The following is a 17761-nucleotide window of genomic DNA, read 5'->3' on the forward strand; positions in this document are numbered from 1 at the left end:
TGTCTTCACCTATCCCCACTTCACCACCCTGCCCCCGCCACCCCCTTTATCTGCAGCTCCCCCTACATCCACACCCAGTTCTGAAGAAGGGTTACACCTGAATTGTTGACTTCTCTACCTCTTGGCTTGGCTTGCTGTATTCTTCCAGCCTCCTGCCTGTCGACATTGGATTCCAGCATTTGCTGTTTTTTTGTCTCTGTCCACTAACTATCCACAGCTTCCATGATGCTGAGATGGTCATTGAGGTGGTCACACTGCAGGTGAAGACTGAACAGGTGGAAAGCAGATGAGTGACCATCAGACAGAGCAGAGGAAGGCCCCCTCTCCATCAGATATACCTTATCTGAATGTGTTGGGGGAGTGACAAGGGAATGCAGGTCTGTTGCTTAAGGGATGAATAATGACAGGGATAGAGGATAGATACGTCAGGAAAAGCACGAGGCAAGTGTATCTGCCGCCACAAAACAGAGTCCAGGGTGGTGTGGTGCCTCCCTGGCCCTAGGGGTGAGAATCTTTCAAGCAGAAGCTCAAACACATGCACCAACAGGTTCAAGAGCACCTTCTTTCTCACTACTATTAGACTGCTGAGTGGATCTTGCATGTAGATCTTGCTTTGTGCACCTCCTTTGCAGCTGTCCCCTTGTTTGCCTCACTCTGTCTAAACACCCTAAGGTCTGCATGTCCTTGTATGTTATGACCCGCCCAGTCTGCACACAAACCACAACGTTTCACTGCACTTAGGTACATGTGACAACAATAAATCAAATCAAATCAAAAGCTGCAGGATATCAGGTCTCACAAACTTGATTGAGTTTTTTGAAGAAGTAACAAAAAGGATTGATGAGGGCAGAGTGGTAGATGTGATCTATATGGACTTCAGTAAGGCGTTCGACAAGGTTCCCCATGGGAGACTGATTAGCAAGGTTAGATCTCATGGAATACAGGGAGAACTAGCCATTTGGATACAGAACTGGCTCAAACGTAGAAGACAGAGGGTGGTGGTGGAGGGTTGTTTTTCAGACTGGAGGCCTGTGACCAGTGGAGTGCCACAAGGATCGGTGCTGGGTCCACTACTTTTTGTCATTTACATAAATGATTTGGATGCGTGCATATGAGGTACAGTTAGTAAATGTGCAGATGACACCAAAATTGGAGGTATAGTGGACAGCGAAGAGGGTTACCTCAGATTACAACAGGATCTTGACCAGATGGGCCAATGGGCTAAGAAGTGGCAGATGGAGTTTAATTCAGATAAATACGAGGTGCTGCATTTTGGGAAAGCAAATCTTAGCAGGACTTATACACCTAATGGTAAGGTCCTAGGGAGTGTTGCTGAACAAAGAGACCTTGGAGTGCAGGTTCATAGCTCCTTGAAAGTGGAGTCACAGGTAGATAGGATAGTGAAGAAGGCGTTTGGTATGCTTTCCTTTATTGGTCAGAGTATTGAGTACAGGAGTTGGGAGGTCATGCTGCAGCTGTACAGGACATTGGTTAGGCCACTTTTGGAATATTGCGTGCAGTTCTGGTCTCTTTCCTATTAGAAGGATGTTGTGAAACTTGAAAGGGTTCAGAAAAGATTTTCAAGGATGTTGCCAGGGTTGGAGGGTTTGAGCTACAAGGAGAGGCTGAACAGGCTGGGGCTGTTTTCCCTGGAGCGTCGGAGGCTGAGGGGTGACCTTATAGAGGTTTACAAAATTATGAGGGGCATGTATAGGATAAATAGGCAAAGTCTTTCCCCTGGGATCGGAGTCTAGAACTAGAGGGCATAGGTTTAGAGTGAGAGGGGAAAGATATAAAAGAGACCTAAGGGGCAGCTTTTTCACACTCAGGGTGGTACATGTATGGAATGAGCTGCCAGAGGAAGTGGTGGAGGCTGGTACAATTGCAACATTTAAAAGGCATTCGGATGATTATATGAATAGGAAGGGTTTGGAGAGATATGGGCCGGGTGCTGGCAGGTGGGATTAGATTGGGTTGGGATATCTGGTCGATATGGACGGGTTGGACCGAAGGGTCTGTTTCCGTGCTGTACATCTCTATGATTCTATATCCTGAAGTGAACAGTCAATGGCCATGGTATATATTGGTACAACCATATTGGTAAAAAAAATTGAAGTCCTACCAGCCAAATGTATGGTGATAGGACATATATTAAAAAGACTTCAAAAGTAGTAATCTTTGGATTGCCATGTGTTAACGAGCTTTGAAGTAATATATCAAATAAATACATGCTGTATAAATGATGTAGATTCAGACTTCTGGGACATTGGAATCATTTCTACGAATGTTAGGAATAAAGCAAACAGGACAGAAAATGCATCTAGACAGAACTAAGACTAATTTCCTGGGGTGCTGTTTGCTAGTGCTGGAGCAGAGGGTTTAAACTAGAAAATCAGAGAATGGGAACCTGAGCAGGAAGACAGAGAAGGGGGAAAAAGACAACAGAAAGTGAACATTTAAAAAATAAGAAGCAAAAATAGAAAGCAGAAAAAAAAACACAAGCAAGAAACAAATGGAGCCAAAGTGGGAAAATGAAGCTAAGATGGCTAACAAAAGGGAGAAGTTTAAAGTCTTTGAGTCTTAACGCACAAATATTTCACAATAAAATCGATTCAATAACAGCGCAAATGGTTATGATCCAGTTGCAATTACTGGGTCATGTCTGCAGAGTGATCAAAGTCGGAAACTGAACATATGCCAGTATTCAATAGTGGGAAAGGAGAGACAAATAGGGAAAGGAGGTAGATAGTATCATTAGTAAGGGTAAACAATACAATATTGTGGAAAGAATTTTGCTTAAAAATCACAATGGGTGGAGATAAGACACACCCAGAGACAGAAATATTTGATGCAGTATGTCTGTGGGCTCCCAAACAATAGTAGAGATGGAAGGGAAGGCATTAAACAGGAGATTAGAGATACATGCAATATGGGTACAAACTGTAATTATGGGTGACTTTAATCTAGATATAGATGGATAAATTAAACTTGCAGTGATATCGTGAGAGAGGATTTCCTGGAATGTATGTATGATGCTGTGCTTTTAGATCACTGAGGAATCAACAACGGAGCAGGCTTTTCTAGTCTGGGTATTGGGAAAGAGCAACAATAAGATAAGATCAATTGTTTAAGATGATGAATGAACAGATTAAATCTAAAACAAGGGTCCTATGTCTAAATGAGGGGTATGAGGCACAAGTTGGCAATGAGGATTGAGGAGCTTATTAAAAGGTTTGGCAGTGGATAGGCAAAGACTAATATTTTGAGGAACATAGGCATGAATTTAAACAATTATTTATTCCTATCTGGTGCAAAAGTACAACAGGGAAGGCTTCAACGAGAAACTAAGAAAAATGTTAGATTCAAAGAGGAGGTAGATAAAATTGCCAGAAAAGCTGCATGTTTGGGGATTGGAAGAATCTTAGAATTCAGCAAAAGAAAACAAAAAGACTGGTCAAGGGGCTGGGGAAACGGTATGAGAGGAAACTTGTAAGGTCCATAAAAGCTGACTGTAAAAGGTTCTATCAATGTGTGAAGAGAAAACAAAATACGTTTCAGCAAAGGTAATTTGTGAGATTGACATTGGTGTGACACTCCTTAAAATGTGTATTTATTTGCAACAATTGAATACTAAATGTGACTGATATACATCAATGCTTCAGACATAAGTAAATATGTTAGGTGCAGAGAATCTTCCCAAACCAGAAAGCAAGAAGAACTATGTCATATTGAATAGCAGAGCAGGTTCAAAGAGGCAAATGGTCTACTCCTGCTGCTAGTTTCTAAGCAAGAGAGAGGGGATACAAAGAGGCTACAGGGATTAGGGGAGGGAGAGAGGCTGCAATGGGAGAGATAGTAGCAGACATCGGGTAGTGGAGACTCACAGACTGCGGGGTGAAAAGGGAGTGAAAGGTCAGGAGAGGGAGGGTGCAAACAAAAAGAACAGTTTGAAACCTGTCAACAAACAATGCTCAGTGAACAAAGAGCCAGGAAAATCTGACATCACTAACCAATTGCTTGGGGCTGCAAGGTGAAGCTGGGTATTTACAGCAACTACTCCTTCGGGACAAATGTGGTGATTACTTCTGTTAGAATGAACACTGTCCATTTTCAAATTTAAATCAGAAATTGAGATCTGAGATGCAATTAAAAAAAACTGCCTGATTAAAATATTTTCACAATAGAAGCTAATTCACTGTGGCCTGTCTGATGAAGGTGTGTTTAGGCTGATGGGTTTTCTTGTGTGTGTCAGCTATCATGGAAAATATCTTTACAAACTTACACCCATTGGTTTGTGTAGTTTAAATGCTGTTATCTCTAAAAAAAGAATGCTTTCCTTGTATATTTTGCAGGTAATTATTGAGGATCTGATGGGCAATAAATGTTGACCTAGCCAATGATATCCTCATCCTGCCAAATAATATTTTAAAAAATTACTGATCAGCTCCTCTTAACTTGTGGTAAACGGCCAATGAGGAAATAATCAGCACTGAAATAAAGTGACCTGGAACTTTTGGTAAGGAACATCATATTCTGTAAACTGCATACCAAAGGCTTGTATTTTTATCATAATAATATCATAAGAAAACATCTCAAGGTGTTTCACATACCACAGGCTCACAGTTAAAATAGATATCCAACAACTCAGTGTAAATTAGCTCAGGAGTCAAAACACTGTCGATGAGATAGCTTTTAATTCATTGCTTAAAGGAATCGAGAGGTGAGGAGGCTCGAGGAAGTTGAAAAAAGAACTACCTTCGCTACACAGGAGTACAATTGTCAAAGTCTAGATTAGAGTGGTGCTGGAAAAGCACAGCAAGTCAGGCAGCATCCGAGGAGCAGGAAAATCGAGGTTTCGGGCAAAAGCCCTTCATCAAGAATAGAGGCAGGGTGCCTGCAGAGTCAAAGCTGTGTCATCATATTGACTATACTTTTTGAAAAAGCTCATCTCTCTTTAAATGGGGAAAAGCCTCAATATATGGCATTTGTGATATTCCACTGTTGAATTATTTCAATTTGGAAGGCAGGCTGATGTGTTACTTCAGCATCTACCACTGAAGAAGATATTTAGAATGATGTGAGCATTCAATGCTTCTAAGAAAAAAACGTGAGTCTGCAAGAACCTCCACACGGAATTTTGACTTTTATATTGTAGAACAGTGATTCACAAAATGCCAGCATGGTGGCTACCTTAAGGCTTGATTTGTAGATAGACTGTGCTAAGAGAAAGTGAGGACTGCAGATGCTGGAGATCAGAGTCGAAGAGTGTGGTGCTGGAAAAGCACAGCCGGTCACACTGCAAACAAGGAGCAGGAGAGTCGACGTTTCGAGCATAAACCCATCATCTGGAATGTGGGAGTTGTCAAAGGGGGCTGAGAGATAAATGGGATGGAGGCGGAGGTGGGGGGGATGGTAGCTGAGAATGTGATCGGTAGGTGAACTTGGGGGGTGAAAGTGATAGGTAGGAGAGGAGGGTGGAGTGGATATGTAGGAAGGACGATGGACAGGTAGGACAGTTCAAGGGGGCGGTGCCGAGTTGGAGGGTTGGATCTGGGATAAGGTGGAGAGAGGAAACATGAGGAAACTGATGAAATCTACATTGATCCCTGTGTGGGTGGAGGGTCCCAAGAAGGAAGATGAAGTGTTCTTCCTCCAGGCATCAGGTGGTAAGGGTTTGGCAGTGGAGGAGGCCTAGGACTTGTATGTCCTTGGCGGAGTGGGAGTGGGAGTTGAAGTGGTCAGCCACAGGGCAGTGGGGTTGTTTTGCATGTGTGTCCTTGAGATGTGCTCTGAAACATTCCACAAGTATGCATCCTGTCTCCCCAGTGTAGAGGAGATGACATTGGGAGCAACGGATATGGTAGATGACATGTGTGGAAGTGCAGGTAAATCTCTGACGAGAAGGACTGGGGCAGCTTCAGCGGCATCCACTACCGGCCAAGCCAACAGAGGATCGGCAGCAGAGCCCGGCTCCAAACAATCCCCACCCCACCCCCCGCAAGCACAAGTCGAAACCGTGTTTCTACTTCAGGGGTGAGTGTAAGGTCATCGAGAGCGTCCGTCCCAGCTCAGTGAGACAGGGTGGAAAGACTGGGCATCAGGGCTGACAGTGTAGGCACCCCCAGGGAAGGAAAAGAGGACAGCATCCCAGGATAAGCATTTTCTCTCTATTTTCCCCACCCCCTTCCCTTGTCACCAAGTGATTAACAACTCTCTGTCATTTTAAACCCACTATACTAGGCCGAAGCTGCAAGGGTTAACTGGGGTATTAGTTCGCCATCAGATAAGTCTCACTTTGCTTAATCCGTAACATTGGGATTTTTGAACTATTCATTTTCTTTTTCGGTTATTGTACATATTTTCAATTTTGCTTGTTTTAATAAAAGCAGAGTTTTCTTTCCGCTGGAAGCAGCTGTTTCCTGTGTTTTTTTACCACAGCACACAGACCAGTGTCAGAACCAGGGAGCTGGTGTACAATAAGCTAACCAACACTCCCTACCAGAACAGTGAAACTAAACAAACTGGTTAAGGATTGACCAGCTACCAAAGGCCACAACCTGCCAGGCCATAAAATAAAACAGTCCTCACTCCCTTCCAGAACAGCAAACTTCAACTATTCAACTACAGAAGTTGTCACAGTTGCTTTTTTTTAATTTGAAGTTCTTAACTCCTTTACTTCAGACAGACAATATTCAAGCAAGTAACAGGCTGCAATGACAACACCCTTTCATGTTTATATGTATTGTTTATCTATTCCTAAATTTTCATTACATCTGTATTTTGGCTCTTTTATTCAGTAATTTCCTGCAAGTGGTTGTGCTTTGACTGGTTCAAGACTAAAGCTTTGCTGCTGGTTATTTCTTAAATTAAAAGTCTAAACATGAGCTAAACGAGCAAGGTAAATTGCAGTTCCTGCGCCACTCTGGAAAGGTCTAGTGTGCTTGTGACAACTTGGGGGTCCCATGTCTGAATTGTATGAGCCAAAAGCCAGATTTATATGATAAGTCTGAATTTAAGCTATTGTGAAAATAACAAATTTTGATCTGCAAAGAAGTTAGGAATTGAGGGGGAGTAACAATTCAAGCTGTTTACAACCAAAGCAGACATTACAACAATAAGTTTTGTTGTAAAAGTTCAAACAACTTACTGGAGATGGAAACTTTTGATGCCTACATGTTTTTACTGATCAAGAGAATTTAATGGTCATAAACATGTTTCAAATGGATTTTCTGCTATACTGTTGAGCATACACCTTGGAGAAACAATGTAAGATCTAGAAGTCACGGTGGATTATTATAGGGAAGCCATGAAATTCTACCCTGATCAGCCATAAACGTTGACAAGCTGTTTGTGCAGGATGATAAATCAACCAATCAGAATCTTCCATGATCAAACATACATTAATTTTACTTCGACCAATAATTACCAGTGGCAAAGGGAATCCGGAATATAGTAAGCCCTTCTTTGAACCTCTTGGAATTGTAATTCCATCTTCATATTCAGGTGCGAGCCATCGTTTCAATGGGGTGAAAGCTGCTCCAAGTAAGGGATTGTTTCTGAATGTATGAAAAAAAAGTCATATTTTATTTTGACATTTAATTCTATAATTGCAGATAGACTTCTCCATCAGGAAAAGAAGTAAACGTTTGCACAATCATGTCACCAATGTAAATGTAAAGCTATTGTTTTATTGAGGCAAAACTTGTGTAGCATTTTTTGGGTCAGTGCCTTGCAACTTGTGCAACATTTGCATTTGATGACACAATTAAACCTTTGATTCCTATTTTTCTTGACAACGTTTATAGAATACAGAATGTTCTTGTGTAATCTGTTAAAAATCACACAACACCAGTTATATTTCAACAGGTTTAATTGGAAGCACACTATCTTTCGGAGCGACGCTCCTTCATCAGGTGATAGTGGATAGGTGATAGGTGATAAGTATAGGTGATGGTCTAACACCGGCATCTCCAAATCTTGTGTAATCTGTTATCGAAAAATAATGTGTCATCAAGAGTCTTTTCAATGTTCTGTCAATAAACTTGGCAACTAAAATAACCAGAGCCATGTTGCTTTTCTCATTAAAATCTAACTCACATAATCGCACAACTTTTTATTACTTGGATACCTGGAATCGGTGATGCATAACACTTATTAATCATTTCTTTAGGTTTTCAGTTCTTGAAATTCAGAATAACTTTTGTTTTCTCTCCTTAGCAGGGTAGAGATAATCTTTCTATTACAGAGGAACCTCAATTATCGAAGGACATGGACGGGGAGTGTTTTGCTCGGTTAATCAAATTCCAGATAATCAAATGTCGGATTACATAGGTTAGCCAAGCATCAGAACCTTGTGATCTTGCCAGATAATCCGATATTTGGATAGTTGAATGCCGGATAATCAAGGTTCCCCTGTAGTTGGCACTTAATATTGTGTAAAGGACCAATATCTAATGAGCAAAATTGCAAAGGGTTAACTTTGTAATGCAACCCAGATATCGTGTCAAACCGGCTCAGTGGTGGCCCTCTTGAATGAGTGGACCTTTTAGACCTTAAGCAAATACAGTGTGCTTGGTGGTGCCACCTGGTCAATAAAAAGTTAAACTGAAGGTCTGCCAACGCTCAGGTGGATGCAAAAGACATAATGAAAGGAAACTGGATGGTATCCAAAGAACATCACTACAACCAGTGAATTAATATCTCAATATGTTTCTGGAACCTTGAAAATAATGATTACATTTCAAAGGCTCTGAAGTACTATTATTTCACTTGATTGATTTCCTTTTGCTTGTTTCCTTATTACTAATTTTATATTTCTCCTATTAAAGCATATTTGTCAATTACATGTCTAGGTAGGCAAATTGCCCAGTTGAAAACTTCAGAGAGCTCACAGTTTATTACAGCTATTCCTTTGTCTATTCTTCAGATGTGGTCATTGATAGTAATTTTGGGCAATTTACTTGATTGTGCATCAGAGAGAAGTCAAATCATTTTCTCTACCGATTTTAAAATATGTATTGGTTGTAGCATTAGTTATTGAATGACAGCCCAGGATGCGTATGCTCACTAGTTTTATTGTACTCTCCAGGCAAGGACTATGCTAGTTACTGCAAAATCCGAATTGTGCCTTTGGTTGAGAGCAGTAAATGCTCATAATAAAATCCATGGTCTTTTAATCTATATGGCTATGTACAACCAAGAGTCAGTTGCACTTAACTGCTGAGTTTCTCTTGGATCTAACTAAACCCATCAGTGTCATCCCAGCTTCATGATAAATACTTATTTCAAGAGGCTGACAAGTAATGAGTAGCTAACAGTGGAACAGTTAATCAGAACTGGGTTCGTCATACAGCAATTTGCCATAAAGCTTTTGCAGTCCCCATCATAGAATCATACAGATGTACAGCACAGAAACAGACCCTTCTTTTCTGAATCCTTCCCAGTTTCACAGCATCCTTCCAATAGGAGGAAGAACAGAATTGCACACTATATTCCAAAAGTGGCCTAACCAACGCCCTATACAGCCACAACATGATCTCCCAACTCCTATACTCAATACTCTGACCAATAGGGGAAAGCATACCAAATGCCTTCTTCATACCTGTTGTTGCACTGACCATTGATGGTCCTGTAGAATTCAGTTTCTTCAGTGCAGACTGGAAGCTTGGTTAGAAGTGAACAGCCTGAAGTTTGTAAGATGTGGCTGAGGTCATTGTTTGATTGAACATCTGTGGAATACACAGGTAAGGCTTTAAACACTGGAATAGCGAATTACGTTTACCTTTTCAAAGTACGCCATTACAGGTTGTTTTTTTTGGTCATGTCACCGGGAGGAGGAGGTCTTAGTTTTCAATAAAATCTTTGTCCATTACTTGTGGGAAATGGGAGATGAATTTTAAATAAATCCTGCCAATCTGAAGGGATAATCTCATGATTATTTTCTGCAGTCTTACGTGAGAAATCCATTCAGCAATGGAGTTGACAATGTTTCCAAGAGTTTAGAAGCACTTAAGAGTCCGTTTAAGGATCTAACCAGCTGAGCTAAACTGAATATATTATATCCTGATGTATGACAGGGTCAAAACATGTTTAGGGAATTTTAAGTCAGTGTCAACAAGAATGCAGTAGTGTACTCTTTCAATGAACATATACTATTCCTTAACAATGCAGTATTGTGCTCTTTCAGTGAACAGACACTGTTCCTTAACAAATATTCAGACATACAAAGATTAGAAAAATGAATCAACTAGCCCCCCTGCAATCTGCCCAGTACTCATGGCTGAGTTCACATAAACTTGAACTACTATGTACCATTGCCTGAAAATATTCATTAGTGGCATCCTCCAACTTAGCTTAACCTCAAAGGCGCTACATTATAGTTGAATATGTATCTGACATAGGACCTTCGCAGTATTAAATGCTGACTTGGTCAGCTTTAAGAGAAATACTTTCTACTTCATAAGAATGGCACCTTTCTTCTTTCATTTATATGGTAAGGCCATAAAGGTCATTGAGGTGAAGCACTTGGCTGCATTTAATGTAACACCATAGTCCCAATCCTTCCACCTCTGCCTGCTGAGAGAAAAGACCCGATGCCTGCCCCACTGCCTCCCAGACAGCTGCCCTGCGATTTAGTGGCTAATAGACATCATGTTGGGATGGGACACCTGCCTTCAGAAACATGGAGTGGTTGTCAGGGGCTGGCAGCTCTTCAGTGCCAGCAGTACCACACAGAGCAGTGCCCACTGATGATGCTACTGAAGAGTGAGAGCAGGCAGGCAGCGAGGGATTGAGAATGTTGACTCCATCTCAATGTGACCAAGGAGGGCTGGCCCTGCCCAACACCAACCCCTGGCGAAAAGTCTGCCAGGCTGGATGGTTGGTGCAGGTCCCTCTTGTTGCCAGTTAAATCTTGGAATCAGATCCTTACATCTGAAGTAATGTGCAGTCCAGGCCTTCAGTTGACTCACTGGTGGGCAGAACCAGCCTCTCTCACTGCCTCTGGACTAATTGTTTTGGGGTGAGGGGAGTATGGCAGTAATGGAATCAACAGTGGTGGGTAAGTAATGTCCCCCACCCCGTCAAACGCCAGTCTTCAAACCCTCTGGGAGGGGAACATACAATCCAGCTCAATAACTCTGTGTTTCTCTCATTAGCTGCTGCATAACCTCAATGCTTCCAGCCTTTTCTCTCTTTATTGCGATATCAAAAACCTGGCGCTTGCCATTGATGGGCTTGCCATGTCAATGGATGAATTGGAAAACACAACTGATTTAGCTGTGGTACCATGTGTGATCTGGTGATGGGAAAACAAAAGTCCAGCTGTGTGTAAAATCACTGCTGGATAGAAAATAGAAAGGAAAAAAGAAAGTTACACAGCAAGCTCCTTCAGACACCAAGTGAATAAATGTCTAAATCAACTCTTCCAATGATATTAGATCAGAGATAAATTTGATCTGGGATAGGAGGACAACTCTCCTGTTCTTTTTTTTTAAATGCCATGGGATTTTTTAGCTTTGCTTATAAGAGCAGATAGTCCAAAGCTGTGCAGTTTAACTGGATTGGCCATGCCAAATTGCCAATTTGTGATGGGCTGGCTATGTGGATTAACCATGGGAAATGCAGGGTTACAGGGATAGGATCAGGGCTTGGGTCTGGGTCTTGGTCTGTGTGGGATGCTCTTTGGAGGGTCGGTGTGGACTCACTGGGCTGAATGGTTTGCTTCCATATTGTAGGGATTCTATGACTTCAGTTACATATCTCATGAGAAACATGTACGGCTGAGGTTCCCAAACTGGGAGTCACCAGTTGAGATTTTACAAACTCTGAAGCAGCAATGGTTGTGGCACTCACAGTGACCAGTCACAGTGTGGGTCCCTTTAAAATGCTCAGTTCCTGCTGTCTAAGAGTCTGTGTGAAAAGGTAGGTGTTCACTCTGCTGCCTTTCCCATTGGGGAAGATGAAGAGATGGACAGTAGAGAGGAGAATAGCGTTTGGCAAAGAGTTGGGAGGTGACCCTTCCCCACCATTCAACAACTGTTTTACCCACCCCCCTGGTAAAATCTCAGCTGCTGCCATACAATGTCTGACACTTCAAGACGGGCTCACGGTGGGAAAAGGATTGGGGAATACTGATGTCAATGGAAAACTCATAGAAGTTTATAAAATAATGAAAGGTATGGATAGAATTAATGGTAGTTGTCTTTTCCCTAAGATAGGAGATTTCAAGACTAGGGGTGTACAATTTTGAGGTGAGATGAGAGAGATTTATAAAAGGACAAAAGAGGCAAATTTTGTGGATGGTTCGAGTGTGGAATGAACTTCCCGAGGAAGTGATGGATGCAGATGCAATTACAATGTTTAAAAGACATTTGTAAGAATACATGAATCAGAAAGGTTTGGAGGGATATGGTGTAGGAACAGGCAGGTGGGACCAGTTTGGTTTGGTTTTATGTTCGGCACGGACTGGGTGGACCAAAGGGTTTGTTTCCTATGACTGTATAACTAAACACATTGAGGGCTAACTGCTCAAAAGAAAAGTACACTAACTGACTATATTTCAGCAACATTTCTGTAATAATTATAGGATAACATGTAAATAAAGGCATAAGGCACACAATTAAAAAAGAGAGTTTGATGGCTAGCATCAGTTTGTTCTGAAGCTATTGAGTCCTGTCTCCCTGTGCTGGCCTTTGAATGAAGGATACCTTCACAGAAAATACTTCTGCCTGCTCCCTGGAACTGGAAAATTGACAGTATTTAATTTATATCCATTGTCATGCCTTCCACCAAAGGAAACAGTCTTAGACAGTATTTTTCTCCTTTGTGTTGACAGTGAGTATTATATTTCAAGGTGAATATAATAATACGAAGTTTTGAGACAACAATACACATTTACTCTCTTCACCCGAAATTGGGTTGAGAACTGGATTTGGTGTTAACCACCAAACTTGCTACCTAAGCTGTGCTGTCTCTGCATTTTAACCCTATAATTTTTGTAATCAATGCATTGGATTTGGGTATTATTATTGATTTGATTTCTAGGAGGTGGATGTTAATCTGGTATTTACCTTTGGCACAATGTCTAGATTTAGATATGGATCTTGCTCTCTCTCATTGAACTTTACACTGATCAGACTGGTTCAGGTTTGAAACTTGGTTTTGTTCTTTGAATCTCAGAGGGTAACTCTATTTTTTCTTCACTGGTATACCACCAATAATGTCCACTGTCCAGTGCTGTCTGTTGTGGATTAGGTTCTCTTTCTTTTTCCTTTCATTTTGTGACAGATTTTCTCTTAAACTGTTCCACTTTCCCTGGAACACCTCTGCTACCAGCTTCTGCCTTACTCCCTTGTGGATCTTCCACTAAGTTAGATTTCACCTCCATTTCCTCTTGACCTGATAATGTTTTGGGTCCTCCTTTAACGTTGCCATGAAGGTATTAGTTCACCAGATTGTTGACTCTGCCTTGTCATCTTTTGTTACCTTCCCTTGCACTTTCTTGGCTTCTTTTCTAGCTATTGGCCCAACTTTTTCAGATTCAGTCCTGACCCATTTTGCTGACTGGACTTCAGCCCTGTTTAATTCAAGTGGCTTTATGTGAGCCACTCCAAATCTCACATGTTTTACAGGCCCTTAGGTGGATTCTGAGTTCTCTCAGTTCTCAGCTGTTTTGCTGATTTCTGTTGATTTAATTCTTGTGCCACTCAAACCTCTCTAACTCTCACAGGGATTTACTGTCTACTGTGGGGCCTCTGAACTTTTCTGAGTTCTCAACTTCCCACCCCAGGTCTTCTGGTTCTCTGCAGTCTTCCTGATGCTCTCTGGACTGACCTTTTAAATTTGCAGGAGATGTCATGCTGTCAGCCATTTTGGGAATCCAAAATGGTGCACGTGAGTGAATCATGGCTATAAGAGGAGCTGTTCCTTTTAGTGAGGTTTGTTTTCTCAGTGCTAAAATTGATTTCCTCCATTTCTCGGATCAGTAATTGCTATTTTTATTTCTAAGGGTATTACGCTTTGTTTTTGAAACTTTAAAACAGAACATCAAAAACAATGAAGCTTTAAAGGAGAGGAAGGAGAAACAAGAGGAGAGGGATTTTCAGGGGCGACCACGTGTGAAGTTGAAGAATGGCTTTAGAGTTCAACAAAAGAAATTTTAAAAAACCCGAGCAGTGAATTTTCACAGCGGACTGACAGAAAGTGCAAGTAACTCTGGAAGTCTGGGTTCAGTTCAAGAGAAACAAACAGTGATATTTCAGAGCTGACTTTGGAGTGATCCTCATTATAAAGAACAAAGAAAATTTACAGCCCAGAAACAGGCCCTTTGGCCCTCCAAGCCTGAGCCAATCCAAATCTACTGTCTCAACCAGTCGCCCAATTCCTAAGCAACTGTATCCCTCTGCTCCCCACCTACTTATGCATCTGTTCAGATGCATCTTGAATGAATCTACCGTGCCTGCCTCTACTACCTCTGCTGGCAACGCATTCCAGGAACCAACCACCCTCCGTGTGAAGTACTTGCCACGTGTATCCCCCTTAAACTTTTCACCTCTCACCTTGAAAGTGTGACCTCTCGTTATTGAATCCTTCACCCTGTGAAAAAGCTTATCTCTATCCCCCCTGTCAATACCTTTCATGATTTTGTAAACCTTAGTTAGGACCCCCTCAATCTCTTTTTTCCTAATGAAAACAAACCTAACCTACTCAAGCTCTCTTCATAGCTAGCACCTTCCATACCAGGCAACATCCTCGTAAACCTTCTCTGCACCCTCTACAAAGCGTCCACATCCTTTTGGTAATGTGTGACCAGTACTGTACACATAATTCTAAATGCGGCCGAACCAATGTCTTGTACAATTTTAACATGACCTGCCAGATCTTATACTCAATTTCCTATCCAATGATGGCACGCATACTATCTGCCTTCTTGACCACTCTATCCACCTGTGCAGCAACCTTCAGGGTACAATGGACCTACACTCCCAGATCTCTCTGCCCATCAACCTTTCCCAAGGCTCTTCCATTCAAGGTATAATTCGCTCTAGAATTCGTCTTGCCTAAACGCATCACCTCACCTTATTGGAACTACTCATTGCTGGAAGTGTCAGGATTTCAGACCCTGATAGGCTAACTGTTTTTAAGACTTATAAAATGTATGAATCTTAATCTATTTTGTTATATAAATATATAGCAGTTGGCAAGGTGAGGTGGCAGAGGTGTTCCAGGGAAAGTGGAACAGTTTAAGAGAAAGTCTGTCACAAAATATAGGAAAAAGAAAGAATGCTATTTTTGATTTACTGAGATCTGTCTCTTGGTTATATTTTTAAAATATAAAACATAGGAACTGATGTACCATAGAACACTATTTTAAGGGCAGTAAGACTGTGCTATTTTCTGGGTCTGTAGATTGTTTAAGGTGCAGAGCTGAGCTTTAGTAGGGTGATGTGCTATTCCTGTCAGATGTGAGAGATTAGGGAGAATTTCAATGTTCCTAATGATTATGTCGGCAGGACATGTGTTTGGTTGTGAGTCCTATCGGACTGTATCGATTGGTTGGAGCGGCAACTAGTTGCAATGAGGAATTTAGAGGAACCAAGGGATGTGATGCATGGCAGTTCCAGGAAGGTAGAAAGACCGCAGATACAGTCAGGTAGATGGGTTACCTCCAGGAAACATAGGAGAGAGGGGCAGCTAGTGCAGGATGTGGGTATCCCCATCTCAAAAAGATATGCTGTTTTGGATAATGCAGAGGGTGATGGATTCTCAGGGGAATGCAGCACTGACAGCCAGGACTCTGGCACCAGGACTGGCTCTAATGTAATGAGGGGTGTTTCAGGTTCCAAGCAATTGATTGTGATAGGGGACTGTCTAGTTAGAGGCAAGGACAGATGATTCTGCAGCCAATAGTGAGACATCAGAATGGCGTTATTGCCTCCCTGGTGCCAAGATCAAAGATGTCTGAAGATGGTGCAGAATATTTTCAAAGGGGAGAGTGATCAGCAGGAGGTTGTTGTACACGTTGGTACCAACAACACAGGAAGAGAAAGGGCAGAGGTTCTGAAGAAACAATATAAGAAATTAGGCAGGAAATTAAAAAATAAGTCTTCAACCGTAGTAATATCTGCATTACTCCCTGTACCGTGTGCCAGTGAGAGTAGGAATAGGAGGATACAGCAGATGAATGTGTGGCTGAGGATCTGTTGCATGAGAAAGGGATTCACACTTTTGGACCATTGGGATCTCTTCTGGGTTTGGAGTGACCTGTATAGTGACCAATGTCCTGGCGGGGAGGTTTGTTAGTGTGACTCAGGAGGCTTTAAACTGTAAGGGGGTTGGGGACACAAAAAGATAGTGAGAAAATAGATCAGTTTGAGATGGTACAGTTGAGATTGGGAGCAAATCAAATAGTTAAGGCAAGGCAAGAGGAAGGCAGAGAATGAGGTAAGACTGAAAAATTAAACTGCAGTTATTTCAAAGCAAAAGGCCTAACAGGTAAAGCAGATGAACTCACGGCACAGTTGGGAACATAGGACTGAGATATCATTGCCACTACCGAGACATGGCTCAACGGAGTGCAGGAATGGCAACTAATATTCCAGGATATGGATGCTATAGGAAGGATCGAAAGTGGGGCAAGGGAGGAGGAGAAGTGATGGTTTTGGTTAGGGATTAGGTTACACCTGTAGTTATGGAGCATTTTCTTGGGAGTATATCCAGAGAAGTTATTTGGGTGGAGCTGAGAAATAAGAAAAGGATGATCACCTTATTAGGATTGGACTATAGAGCCCCAATAGTCTGCGGGAAATTGAGAAGCAAATATATAAGGAGATCTTAGTTATCTGTGAGAATAATAGGGTGGTAATGGGAGGGGATTTTAATGTTTTAAACATAAACTGGGACTGCCATCGTGTTAAAGGCTTAGATGGAGAGGAATTTGTTCAGTGTGCACAAGAAAATGTTCTTAAGACCATAAGACCATAAGACAAAGGAGTGGAAGTAAGGCCATTCGGCCCATCGAGTCCACTCCGCCATTCAATCATGGCTGATGGGCGTTTCAACTCCACTTACCCACATTCTCCCCGTAGCCCTTAATTCCTTGTGACATCAAGAATTTATCAATCTCTGCCTTGAAGACATTTAGCGTCCCGGCCTCCACTGCACTCCGCGGCAATGAATTCCACAGGCCCACCACTCTCTGGCTGAAGAAATGTCTCCGCATTTCTGTTCTGAATTTACCCCCTCTAATTCTAAGGCTGTGTCCACGGGTCCTAGTCTCCTCGCCTAATGGAAACAATTTCCTAGCGTCCACCCTTTCCAAGCCATGTATTATCTTGTAAGTTTCTATTAGATCTCCCCTTAATTTTCTAAACTCCAATGAATACAATCCCAGGACCCTCAGCCATTCCTCGTATGTTAGACCTACCTTTCCAGGGATCATCCGTATGATCTTTCTCACTATCTTATTCAGTATGTGGATGTATCTAGTATAGAAGGTGCAAAACCTGACCTACTCTTGGGAAATAAGGCAGGGCAGGTGACTGAGATGTCAGTGGGGGAGCACTTTGGGGCCCTTTTGATAGGTCAGGCAGCATTTTATCTTCAGGAATATTCCTCAGACTCAGGAATATTTATCTCACTCTATCTCTCTCTTTCTGGTCTGTGATAACTTGAAAATTGCAGCCTGTCTGAATCTATGGGTCTGTGCATCAAATTATGTCTTGACTAGATACCTTCTGGTCTACATGCATCCAAATTAGAA

The 17761-nt window shown here is 41.9% G+C and overlaps 2 protein-coding genes across 2 annotated transcripts in view; one reads left to right on the plus strand and one right to left on the minus strand.

Moving 5' to 3' along the window:
* LOC140491402 (uncharacterized) overlaps positions 1 to 17761 on the plus strand; it is a 272700-nt gene that overhangs the window by 125587 nt on the left and 129352 nt on the right. The window contains exon 4 of the mRNA XM_072589523.1: positions 4353 to 4516. The gene's annotated coding sequence lies outside the window, so the exon portion shown is untranslated. The remainder of the gene's footprint in view (positions 1 to 4352; positions 4517 to 17761) is intronic.
* The window catches only part of LOC140491195 (myeloperoxidase-like), a 121347-nt gene that overhangs the window by 68750 nt on the left and 34836 nt on the right, over positions 1 to 17761 (minus strand). The window contains exons 5-6 of the mRNA XM_072589174.1: positions 9602 to 9728; positions 7427 to 7556 (exon numbers count right to left, since the gene is read on the minus strand). Of these exons, the coding sequence (XP_072445275.1) occupies positions 7427 to 7556; positions 9602 to 9728 (257 nt within the window). The remainder of the gene's footprint in view (positions 1 to 7426; positions 7557 to 9601; positions 9729 to 17761) is intronic.

This window comes from Chiloscyllium punctatum, chromosome 19 (genome assembly GCF_047496795.1).
Source record: "Chiloscyllium punctatum isolate Juve2018m chromosome 19, sChiPun1.3, whole genome shotgun sequence".
Lineage (NCBI taxonomy): Eukaryota > Metazoa > Chordata > Chondrichthyes > Orectolobiformes > Hemiscylliidae > Chiloscyllium > Chiloscyllium punctatum.